This window comes from Chenopodium quinoa, unplaced genomic scaffold (assembly GCF_001683475.1).
Source record: "Chenopodium quinoa cultivar QQ74 unplaced genomic scaffold, ASM168347v1, whole genome shotgun sequence".
In the NCBI taxonomy this organism is placed as follows: domain Eukaryota; kingdom Viridiplantae; phylum Streptophyta; class Magnoliopsida; order Caryophyllales; family Amaranthaceae; genus Chenopodium; species Chenopodium quinoa.
This window is the reverse complement of record NW_018745275.1, coordinates 10682-23357: the sequence shown is the minus strand read 5'-3', so window position 1 is coordinate 23357 and position 12676 is coordinate 10682. Positions and strand designations below refer to the sequence as shown.

General features: G+C 37.1%; 1 protein-coding gene across 1 annotated transcript; it reads left to right on the top strand.

Moving 5' to 3' along the window:
* Nucleotides 1-336: 336 nt before the first annotated feature.
* Nucleotides 337-6387, top strand: LOC110711429 (ras-related protein RABE1c). Its single transcript, XM_021889808.1, has 9 exons — nucleotides 337-478; nucleotides 570-696; nucleotides 2720-2792; nucleotides 2872-2972; nucleotides 4173-4238; nucleotides 4452-4549; nucleotides 4631-4693; nucleotides 4774-4869; nucleotides 5827-6387. Exons 2-9 carry the CDS (start codon nucleotides 624-626, stop codon nucleotides 5908-5910), a joined length of 654 nt encoding a protein of 217 aa, XP_021745500.1. The 5' UTR covers nucleotides 337-478; nucleotides 570-623; the 3' UTR covers nucleotides 5911-6387.
* Nucleotides 6388-12676: the final 6289 nt, after the last annotated feature.

The following is a 12676-nucleotide window of genomic DNA, read 5'->3' as shown; positions in this document are numbered from 1 at the left end:
AAATGGAGAAAAATGGAGGAGAGAAAAAGTGGGGGAGGGGGGAGAAGAAAAAATTGTCAGAAGGTTAGAGAAAAATGAAGGATCGAAGGTAGGAAGAAGGAGAGAGAAAAAATCGAGGGAAAAAATGAAAATATGAGGAAATTTTTTAAGTTACCACCCGTTAGGTGGGGCCCACAGACGAAAACCATCGAAATTTTAAAATGGGTGGTAATCTGAGTGATTATTTAATTTAAGGGATGATAAAATAAAAAAAAAAAATTAAATGGATGGTTATTTCAAAAACAAGTACATTTTTAGGTGGTAATTTACAAATTATCCTAATATAATCCTTATTTTGACATGATACAAAATTTTTGAACTTGAAGCAAAATATCTTGGGTGGTGTGACGTCCTCTTTTCTTAGTTTCCCCACCATATTACAAGTATTTGTTCTTAGATCGCTCCCTCATTTTCCTTTTTCCCTCTTTGCTTCGATCTGGTAAATTTCCCCTCTTTTCCTTTTATAAAATTCGACTCTTTTCTCCAAATTGCGTAACTTTATAATTTTTTCTTTCCTATTAATTTTCTAGGGTTCTTCGTGCTCGTCAATTGAATTTAATTAGAGGTCGAAGAAGATCAAATCAATGGCTGCTCCACCTGCTAGGGCTAGAGCCGATTATGACTATCTCATTAAACTTCTCTTGATCGGTGATAGCGGTAATTTTCCTGATTTCTAGGTTTTCGTTTTTTAGTATTGATTTTTTGTATTTGGATTGGATTTTGTTTTTTGTTCAGTTAGATCAAGCTATTTTTATTGCAGATTTACGAATTTGATTCGCCAATTTTAATATTTGTATGCTTTATTGATGAATTTATTGGGCATTATTGATATATGATGAGAACATTTATTTAACTTGTGGTTTGTTGAGGATTTCTTACATTGGTGTTAGATTGTTGGGGTTCGAGTTTCGACTTTGTAACGCCCACATTGTCTTATGTGACCAGTTTGGTATGCTTTATTGTAAAAGTTTTAGGAATCGTGCTTAGTTGGATGTGTAATTGACCTGAGAAGAGTTCTAAGAAGAATGTTAGTTGTGAAGAAGAAGTTGCTAAATTTGATTTCACAATGGCTAATACATAGGTAACTCGTGTCCCAATGTCATCGAGTATTACTATACTTCGTAAGGAGTCATGATTGGCTTTCCTGCTTTAAGCAATGGGTATGGCGTAGCTAATATGTTGTCCATTTTGAATAAAAAATACTTGCTTGACTTAAAGAATTTCGGAGTAGTATTAATGTGTCATCTTGTACGATGGTAGATACTGGATGAGGCTTTATTTGTGGTATTATTGAAAAGTCACTTAAATATTTGATATTGTCACAAATTTAATTAAATTGCTATATTTTAAAAATCACCCATATTCTATCTTTTAGTGTTTTTGGTCTGCGATTACCTCGGTATGAAACATTCTAAGAAAACTTAGATGATGCTAATGGTCATTCCTAGATGACAACTAAAATGCACTCCACCTGTTGTTAAATGAGACATACTATTTTAATGAAGTAACTTTTCTTATAAACGATAATATAAGGTCTTAGGAACGTCCATGGTGTAACTATTTCAAGGGTCTTTGCAGGTTGGTTAATTCCAGTCAAAAATTGTGCAAATAGTTAGTGTTTAAGTTGGTTGATGGCATAATTAAGCAAATTTGGTATGCTCAGAGATGTGAATCTGTTAATCCAAACCATCTTCATCTAATATGGTTGCCATGCTGGACTAATTTACATCCCCTTTGCCGCTTTTCTTATTTATTTATTTATCATTTTTATTTTTCATGTTTGTATCTCCAAGGATTTTATTAGTAAGCAACTTTAAAATGCTTGAATTAACTGAACCTAAAAATAAAGGATGCTGCATTTCAAGTTGCCCAATTTGATGGGTTTTCTGAGTTCGTATTTTAAGAATTGTTTATATTGCTGATGGGTACCTATGCTCGCTTAATTGCTCACGTCTATTAAGGTATAGTCAAATGTGGTGATTGTGGTCGTTATTGACTTTTCATAAGAATAATTGGTGGTCAGTTTGACAATTACATTTGTTTTTTTTTTTTTTTTTTAATATCTATGCAGGTGCTATGAATTCTGGTTGTATATGGCCATTTGTCAAGGCTGTCATTTTTTCTCTCTCCTCATAAATGTGCTTGAGAAGACTGATGTCTTGTTTTGCAAAAGTAATTGTTGTAGCTGATAGCTGTCTATCGTGGTTGTTTGCTCTGTTGCAATAGTTCAATGCTTGTTATTACAATTACTAGCTGTTTAATGGTTTCTCAAGGGTATTACTTGATTAAAGCTATGTAAGTATAAGTAGGGAAAGTTTAAGACAACTGTGTCTGTTATCACATGTTTCTGTCATCTTTTTCTTATTAATTATGAATAAATTCTTTTGGCATTGTGTTTGTTCATTTGCTCAAATTTTTTAGTTTCTATATTTTTAATCTGGGCTTGGAGCAGGCTGTCAATTGATAGACCTAAATTGTTTAGGCTGGGGTAATTCTATTAGCTTCAGTCAGCCCTGAGCTTTAGCTGGGGGCAATGAGCCAATGCATTTCATGCATTGGCCATTGTATTACCTATGTTCTCCATTTGTATTGTTATATGCTTTTTATATTTATCAAGTTTATAGATTGTTAAATGAAATTCTGCTTGGTGTTAATTGTTTGTTTATGACATATCTGTTAGGTGTGGGTAAGAGTTGCCTTTTGCTGCGTTTTTCTGATGGATCTTTCACCACAAGTTTCATAACAACCATTGGGTAGTTTGCTTTGGACTTGGCTATACAAGTTTATATATTCATTATATGCTTTGTTTTAACTTAAGGCCTCTTTCCACAGCATTGATTTTAAGATACGAACCATAGAACTTGATGGCAAACGGATCAAACTTCAAATTTGGGATACAGCTGGTCAGGAACGCTTCCGAACAATTACTACTGGTAATTTTATATTTCTCCCTAGTGCTTTTATGTTTTTTTCACACGTATTACCTTTCCCTCTGAGAAATTAAAGAAAGAAAGTACAGCTTAGAATTTAAATTTCAAATAAGCGTAAGAGAAAATTAATCTAAAAAAAGACCGTCTTCTAACCCTTCTTTAGTATAAAGGAAGCATCATTGTAGGCCTTTATGCTATGGTGTGGAGATTTTTTTTTCAAGATGATAGGATCTCTGTTTGCCCCAAGGATTCCCTGTCTTCTCTTTGGAAATAGGGGATGGAGGTTGGTGGTTTGGGGAAAAGTAGAGCTGGTATAGAATCATCTGGTTTGTAAGCTTTTTTGTCAAACTTTGGATACTGTGGTTGTGGAATTGGAAAAATCTGTCAAGGCATACTTCAAAAATTTTTGTTTTAGATTGTTATTTTTAAAATTTATTTAGTGTCCTCATAAGCTGCTTTCCTTGAGATATGGACCAGATAGAAGTCATTATTCTACATTTTGGATGATTGTGTTTTTAGTCTCTAAAAAAGTAGCGTCAGCATTTGTTTTTCTCAAAACAAGATGGCAAGTTGTATTATTTCTATCCTTGTAGATCTTGTACTATTTTCGCTCAAGCTTCATAAACTTTTCTGAAATAATTATATGATGAAGCTCATACTCTATTATTTTGGCATGGAAACAAGACCTAGTTGGTGATAAAATTTCTGAAAACACTGTCAAAATATAATCCTTTGCCTTCATGCTTCTTTGAAGGATGAGTTTGGAATTCTGAAAAGGGGATCTTGAACTTCATATATGTGATGAAGATACCTTGTATGGAGAAGACCATATTACCTTTTTTCTTAGGGTTGTCTGATTTTGTTCTTAATCTGGTTTTGGTTACGTAATTGAATTGATTTGGAATATTGGTTAGAGCTCTGTCAATTAGGATGCTGTAGAAGTGCATGGTTTTTAACTTTATGTAACGGAGCAGGCTATAGACTTCTTTAATGAACATTTGGGGTAAAGTCTTCTATAGTTATATAACATATATTACATCATGTGGAGTTCTTAAAAACTCTTATACATGGCTTTAGAATTATGCTGCTTGTGGTCTAAATTGCCAGAATGTTATTTAATTATTGCTTTGTTATTGGATTTGAACATTATATAGGTTGTACTGAAACTTTGACTAACTTCTCACCTCATCATGTTTTGTGCAGCTTATTACCGTGGAGCCATGGGCATTTTGCTGGTGTATGATGTTACTGATGAGTCATCTTTTAACAGTAATTTCTTTATTTCATCCGTACATTGACTTTTGTTTTTCCTTTACTGCTAGTTTGGTGCACTAAAACTGTGGGCACTCTTTGATATGGAAAGATGTTGTGAGCACTTTTGTTTTCAAATCTATGTATCGACTTTTCTTCTCACCTTTAATCGTAGTGTTTTGATTGGCTCTTTGGATGGTGGGAATACTAACATGGCATCTGTATTCACAGATATAAGGAACTGGATCCGCAATATTGAACAACATGCTTCAGACAATGTCAACAAGATTTTGGTTGGCAACAAGGCAGACATGGATGAGAGCAAAAGGGTAATTCTTTGTTCCTCCCCTCTCCTTTCTCAGTTTGCTTATAATATGCGTTTGGTACTGATTGAAGAGTTTCATTTACAGGCTGTTCCCACTTCAAAGGGGCAAGCTTTGGCTGATGAGTATGGAATCAAATTCTTTGAAACAGTTGAGTAATTTCTTGCAGGTGGTCAGTTTTCTTAGGTTTTAGTTTATCTGTCATGCTTGCTAAAGTTATTATGTAACAGAGTGCTAAGACGAATTTGAATGTGGAGGAGGTCTTCTTTTCAATAGCAAGGGATATCAAACAGAGACTTGCAGAATCTGATTCCAAGGCTGAGACTGTAAGACCTCTAATAGAATTTATTTTATTTGCCTTGTAACAGAAAATTCTTAAGGCTCTTTTCTACTCCCTCAATTTCATATTAAATGCAACACTTTTCTTTTTCATCCGTTTCATATAAATTGCAACACTTCTATATTTGGAAAGGACCCACTATTATTTTATAATTTCTCTCCCACTAACCCTACTTTTACAAATATTTTATTATTTCACTTTCCTACCAACTCCATTTACACTACTTTTTTATTATCTCTCTCCTACTTACAATACTTTATATTGTAAAAAATTATCTTTTAGGCCCCACCCTAAAAATTTTCTTAAACTTTTTGAACACCCTAGTGTTGTGATTAATACGAAACGGAGGGAGTTTATGGCAACTTGTCTGAAATTGTCTTATCTGAACTTTTTTCGTCTTAAAATTAAACTTATCTGTGCATGTAATTGTTCGAAAAAAAAAAAAAAAAAAAAAAACCTTATTTTGTCTAAACAAAACTTATTTGTTGTAATACTACGTATTGTTTACCATATAATTTTTTACCATATAATTTTTATGAAATTTTTATGAACTTATTTGTGTGTCTAATTAGTTTTTTACAACCCATTTTATTTGAAAACAAGTCAAAATAAGTTGAATAGGGTGTAAGTGTCAAATTGATGTTGCTTGTAAGCAGAGTAATTCTGCCTTCATATGGGTTCTGGTCATTTTAATCTTGTGCTTGGTTGGTAGAAAAGACTCATCTACCTGATTTCTGGGTGATGAGCCTTTACATTGCTTTTGAAGTACCTGTTGAAATATCTTCTGTTGTAAACTTACTTTGATCCTGAAATGCCTCTTACCATTTTATTTGTTTGATTGTTCTTGGACAACTTGACACAGTTTGATTGGAAAATTATTATGACTGTGTATCATAAAATTTCTGCAATTAGGAATTGATACCTTATTGTGTTTAACATGCAGCCTGGTGGCGGACTCAAGATCAGTGCTACAGACTCAGGTGCCCCAGCCCCAGCTACTCCCAAATCTGCTTGCTGTGGCTCTTAAGCTAGTTTAAATAATTTTGGCACAGGATGTGAAGGATTTTGCCTGAAAAACTATTTATGATGCAGTATCACGGGTGCCTTTAGCTCTCCTAATCATTAATTTCTGCTATCATTTCCAGTGTTAATGGTAGTTCACTTGTATGCAAAATTTATATTGATATCTTTCTCTTTACTTTGTTGGTCACCCTTCAGACCTCACTGAGAAAATTTCCTGCTTATTCATGTAGAAAGTAAAAGCCACATGTTTAAAAATGTTTTGGAAACTAATGATGGATCCTGGCTTCCTCGGGAGGTTTTTTATTTTTTTTTTCCCTCTCTTTTACGTTTGTGGATCCTTAAGCTGTTTAAGGTGTTATTGTAAATTACTTAGAAGCCACTAGTCTTTCTGAAGGCTGATGTTTCTAGTTTGGTTTAAAAGAAATCGTGTGTAATACGTAAGGCTTTACATGTATATTCATCATTATTTTCAGTTGATACATATCTTGAGGTAAATATTAGATGCTTCTTTAGGTGATGAATGATATCTATCGTGAGTTCGTGACATGCATTGTTTCAAGAGAACTGCTATGATCTATGGAGAGGCAACACCTCGCCAATGACTAGTTTAAGAAAAAATGGTTGCCAAATTGTTATTAATAGCAAAATTAAGACTTGATGTTGAGTTAGGCTTTGTCCAATTTTATTTTATTTTTTTTAACTGATTAATACGAAGTATTATATAGTAATTATTGATTAAGTTGAATACTAATTAAAATTGATTTTTTCTTACTAATACTGACTTTGAGAGATTACTAGTGCTATTTATTGCATGATCCTACTGATTTTCACCAATTAAAAATGGTTTTCAAATTAACAATTTTACTGATGAAAAAGTAATGCGTGGTTTGTGGCCATTGTGGGGGCGTATGCACCGTCCGCATTGTGCATACGCTCTGAAATGACATGGGCTTGGAAAAAACGCAAGAGTTTTTTTTTTTTTTTTTTTTTTTTAATAAAAAAGGCGAAATATACATGTAGTTATATCCCAATGTACATGGACATATAAAAGAACACAATGTTCACTTATAATGTACGGGAGTTTTTTGTGCATCAGTTTTGTAAAAAAGGAAATAGATAAGTAGTAATTATTTCTTACCATACATTAATTACAAATCATTTTAGTTTATTTACTTTGCCAAAAATTAATTCTCTCTCTAGAAGTTTTCTCTCCCAAAACAAATCTGAAAACCCGTTCAAGTTCATCAAACCCTAAGCAATAATTCAAAATTTCAAACTTGTGAGTGCAAAATTGTTCAAGATGACCGACAAAAATGAAAAGTAAGACCAAATTCGACATGCATACTTGATTATTTGAGTTAGAATGTTAGTTTTTTTGCAAATTTCAGTTGAAAATTGTTTTTTTTTTTTTTTTTTTTTTGTTAAATTTTTTGGTTTGATTTTTTGGAAATTAATTTGGTGTTGCAGTGAGAAACAAAATGAAATTACTGAAGAATTAGACCGACCAATAATTACATTTTGGAAGAAGAAAGCAAGCAAAGAAATATAATGAACATATAGTTACAGTGAAAAGAACCTACTATTAAAATGTAATGAACATATACCTAGAGTGAAAAGAACATACTGTTAAATAATGTTCTTTATTTCCATTTCTTTGATTGTCATTGTATTGTACTTTTATTTGTAACATAATGTTAATGTTTATTGTGAAATGTTCTTTGAATTTTGTCTTTAGAGTATAGTGGGTGAATATAAATAATGTTCATTACATAATATTAGTATGTTCTTTATTAATATTATGGATGTTCTTTAGATATACAAATAAAAAGAACATAAAGCTGGATGTTCTTTATAAAACAGGTATATGCTCTTTTACAAAACAACTATATGTTCATTGTAAAACAAGTATATATTCATTCCACTTTTGTTTTATAAAAAATTAAAGATCTGGATGCTTGGTACATCCGCCTCCTCAAAGAAAATTTCAATAAAAAAGGTTGTATTTCTTAGTTGCTGATTTGTTCAATTTCAATGTGAATTTATTTTGGTTACAAATTTCTTAATGTACAAATTAATAACACATATAGTCATAAAGATGAATACTATATAAGTAATAAGTAGAAGCTACAGTGATACAACTAGATTTTTTTTTTTTTTTTTTTTTAATTTATAGTACATTCAACTCGGGGTATGCAGAATTGGACCTGGACTAGTATTGGACCAGTTTGGTACCCTGAGCTTAAACATTATTCCACTTTGGTACCTCGAGCTTTTAAACTCTGTTTGACCATGGTGTTTTGTGGTTTGGTAATTACACTCTAATACCCTAAGCTTTATAATTATCTTCAGTTTGGTGCCCTAGAATATCTAATGATGTTCATAATTTTTTTCAATGAAACTGGCCAGGAAAAATATTAATGAAAATCAATTCCCGCAATAATTGTTAGACTTTGAGGAAAAGGTCCGAGATAAACAAACTCATCACAACCCGTATACTCTCATCTAGCTACATGATGAGCTAATGTGTTCCCACCGCTAATGTGTTTCCACCTCGTCTCACAGAGAGTTATAGAGATATTAATGTTCATATTGTTATAGAGATATTAATTTCTTTAGTCTTATGTCATTAGAAGGAAAGAATCATCAAATTAAAAAAAAAAGGCTTTTATTAATTTCCACTCTGTTACATATACTTAACTTTGTTAGTCAACTTTTCTAAAATGAAAATAAAACGAGAAAGCTCTCCGAGCCTCTCCGTTAAAGAAGATTTTCTTTAAGATATATTTTGTCTATTTTGCCGATAATTTTTCTCTATTAAATAAACTTCACATGATTTTTTATTTAAAAATTATTGAAAAATAATAATTAGCTAAGGTTATTTATAAAATAAGTTTAAATAGAATAAAATAAGTTGAATTAATTTCAAAAAAAATAAAATAAAATAAGATATATAAAATATTAAATAAAATAAAATAAATTTAGATAATATAAAATAAAATAAAATAAAATAATTTTCATATAAAATTAGATAAACCAAACCAAACCTAATATAATTCAACAACTTTTTTGTGTGGCTAGCCACACTGTGTGGCCAGCTAACACACGAGTAATTCCTAACTGAGTAACCCCTGACCGAGTCACCCCTGACCGAGTCACCCCTAATCAAGTAATCCCTGACCAACTGGGTAACCCTTGACCAAGTAACTCCTGACTAAATAATCCCTGACCAAGTAACTCCTGACCATGTAACCCCTGACGAGGTAACTCTTGACCCACCGAGTAACCCTTGACCAAGTAACCCTTGACCGAGTAACCCCTGATTGAATAACCCCTAACCGACCGAGTAACCCCTGACCAAGTAACCCCTGACTGACCGAGTAACCCCTGACTGAGTGAGTAACTCCTGACCGAGTGAGTAACCCTTGACGACTGACCGAGTAACCCTGACCATTCTTTCAAAAAAAAAAAAAAAAGTGGCTGCCATATATGAAAGTTAGTGAATATAATTTCTCATATCAAAAAGTGATTAACACTTTATATGTATGGAAAAAACTTGTGTGGACCTGGTCCATAATAATATTATTGTGGCCCTGATGTTCATACCCACGGAACTAATATTATATGAATTATATAGTGACCCATAATTTTAACATAGTAACTGTTTCGGGGTTTTCTGATGTCCTGCGGGAGAGTTACAATTCCGAGACTGGAACCGGACGCCTGTACCTGCAAAACAAACGGATGCTCCGGATGATTGGAGATCCGCCTCCGACGGTCAAGTTAGTACTTGATTAAGGAGTAATTAATGCGGAAACTAAAGTGATTGGGTCTCTCTAGGTGAGAGAGTTTTATGTGTGTAATCTGCGTAATCTCCCTTAATGAGGATTAAGGGAAGTATTTATAACCTCGGGAAACGTGCCAATCTAGGTTTAGGTTAACCTTAGGCTGATTGGGCTTCCCTCGGAAGTTGGGCCTGGGTGGCCGACTTCTCCATTAGGCATGGAGTATGCCACGTGTCATGACATAATAGGTCCAAGGCGGACGAATAAGCGTGTGCCACGTGGCAAGCCCTGAGAGGTCCAACTGGGGAACACTTGGCAGGACCTGATTGGCCCACGTGGCGCATTCCGATTGGTGGGAGCAAAATCCCCTAATCATTTGCCCCTCACAGGTGGCACGTGACTGGTCACGTGTTACCTGTGACAGGTATCGCCCTGTAACAGGCGACGACCTGCTACAGGTGTCACTCGGCGAGAGGCCGAGTGATTCTCCCGCCAAAATTTTGAATTCTGGAAGTAACCCTTCGCCTTCTCACTTCGCCTATATAAAGGAGTGTGGACTTCGGTCATTTTCACACTTGAAAACTTTGTGAGAGAACATTCTAACCCCTGAACTTGCTCTGACATTTTGGACCCTTTCTGCCTACCGCCTGCTCTGACAAGCCGACTGCAAAGGATTTTCAGAACTTCATCAATTGTCACTCGTTCAGGTAACCGTCGGTTCTCTTACTCTTAATTTTCTCTTTACTTTATTCTTTTTTAAAATGGCACCACGGAAGCACACGACACGACCTAGGTTAGTGATCAGCCGGTCACCGGGGACGACTGAATCTAGGACTAGGAGTGCCGCCTGCCCTTTTCTGGACCCATCTTTGCCCTTTATACAAAGTCCGACTGTATATGTGTCTATGCAGAGCATGATGGCCAGAACAAAAAAGACTGCCAGGATCTCAAACTCAGACGGCTCCTCCCACAGGGTGCCAATTAGTGAAACATCTGACCAGGCGCCAGATGTGGAAATGAAACAAAGCGGCTTGAAAGCCGGCAGTTCTGAGGGAGGAGTCAAAGTGACCCCTTCCCATTTTACAGTTGACAATTCTACATTCTCTCCTTCTCCTTTTAAAGGAGAGGAGGCGGGCCCCTCCGGGAGAGGGGAGGAGTCGTCCTCTTCGGACTCGTCAGAGGACGATTCCGAGTCTAGCTCTTCTGGCCATGCTTCTCTGGACACAGAAGAGAAAAACAGTCGCCTACAAGAGGCGAGGCTTTCTCACGCAGTTGAGAAGGGGGACGATTGGGCGGAGCCATCCGCCTCTCACCGAGAGCAAAATACCCCCTACTACTGCACGGTACCCCGGGGCCGGATCACGGCCATGCAAGAGAAAGTGGAGAGCTTTATCGCAAACCACACAATGGGCCCCGGCTTTTTAGTGTTCGTGCCGGATTCAGAAGACACAGTCGTCTGGCTGGCTGGTACCAGTTATGATGGCGCCTGCTTTGGCTGCTACGAGGCGGCCATCAAGGCTGGGCTGCGCTTCCCACTACATCCGGCTGTTCAGCGGATCTTGGATGGGTATGAGTTGGGGTTATGGCAGTTAGCCCCGAACTCCTGGGTCAACGTACTCGGCTATGTGGCCGGGTGCGAACTGCACGGGGTGGAGCCGAACTTCGAGGCTTTCGCCCACATGAACTACCTCAGCCGGACCCCTAAGGCAGGCGGTACCGGCTGGTATCAATTGACGAGCCACAGGGGCTACCTCATGACGAGAGGTAAAGCAAACAAATGGAAGGACTGGCGGAGCACCTTCTTTATCATTGAGAGTTCAGACACAGAGCTGAACAAGCGCTTCAACAGGTGGAACAGGAATCCGCCCCTTCTTGCAGGCGGCCGCAGCATGCCGCCTGTTCCCCCAAGGCTAAGAAAGAGATCCTAGATAAAGGACTCTTCAAAGTAGAGTCGAAGGTGAACTCTACTTCAGGGGTACGAGAGCAAGTACCCCTGCACTGCGTCCCGAGCTTCAAATGGCTCTACGACGAGTACTTTTTGGCCGCCTGTGGCCTCAGCAGTCGGTGCTCAAGAGGTAGCCGACCTGTCGAATACTCTGTTGTTCCGTGCATTTCTTGTTATGACTTTTATTAACTTTGCTATTTGTTTTTGCAGCGGACGCCATGAGCAAAATTACCGCCTCCAAGACTGCGGCGGCCATGTTGCGGGCCTCCATCATGCAACAGTCTTCAACCGACTCCCCCAACAAGGGGGCACCCTTGGTGGGCTTCGAACCTTTCACCCTCTTTTTGGAGTTGTGTTTATGCATATACTGACTCTTTTCTTCTTTTTTAGACGGGCGCTCCAAGAGCTTCTTCTTCCCAACAGCCGGACCCCAAGGCCCGGAGGACGACTGTTGCGAGCTCTCCTGGTTCTGCCAGGAAACATGCGGCGGCTGAGAAACAGCCGGCCACTTCTTCTAAAACTCCAGCTGGGCCACCTAGAAGTATGAAATTATCCTTGTAAATTTTAGACTTGCTCCCTTCTTTACTAGGTCTAATCCGTTTGTTTATGCTTGATGCAGCCGGCCCTCAGGAGCCTGACTTGGTCGAGGTGGCCAAGTCTATGATCAAGGCCGTTCCTCCAGCTGAAAGGGAGGCGGTCAGGGGTGTCGGCACCCTTGACCTAGACGGGATTGCAGGGGTCCTTGCTGAGGTATACTTAGCATATTTTTGAGTATTTGAATTCCAGGACGCCTGTTTTCTTTTTTATTTGGAAACTGACGCCTGTTCCCCTTTTTACTTAGGCCCTGCTCCGAGTGAACGACCTTTGCAAGCCGCTTGACCGGAAGAACAAAGAGGTAAAGGCTGCAAAAGCTATGGCCGCCTCTGACTGTGATAAGGCAATGTTTCAAATTGCCCAAAATGAAGTTCTGACCATTGATATTCTTTATTATCATGCGCAGGCTACCGCCGCTATCCGGGCTCAGTTAGAGGCGGCCCAGAAGA

Bases quoted from the DNA above. Each gene is read 5' to 3' on its own strand.
- LOC110711429 (XM_021889808.1), top strand. From the start codon at position 624: ATGGCTGCTCCACCTGCTAGGGCTAGAGCCGATTATGACTATCTCATT. The intron at 697-2,719 runs GTAATTTTCCTG...CATATCTGTTAG, and splicing joins TCTCTTGATCGGTGATAGCG to GTGTGGGTAAGAGTTGCCTT. The intron at 4,870-5,826 runs GTAAGACCTCTA...TTTAACATGCAG, and splicing joins CTGATTCCAAGGCTGAGACT to CCTGGTGGCGGACTCAAGAT.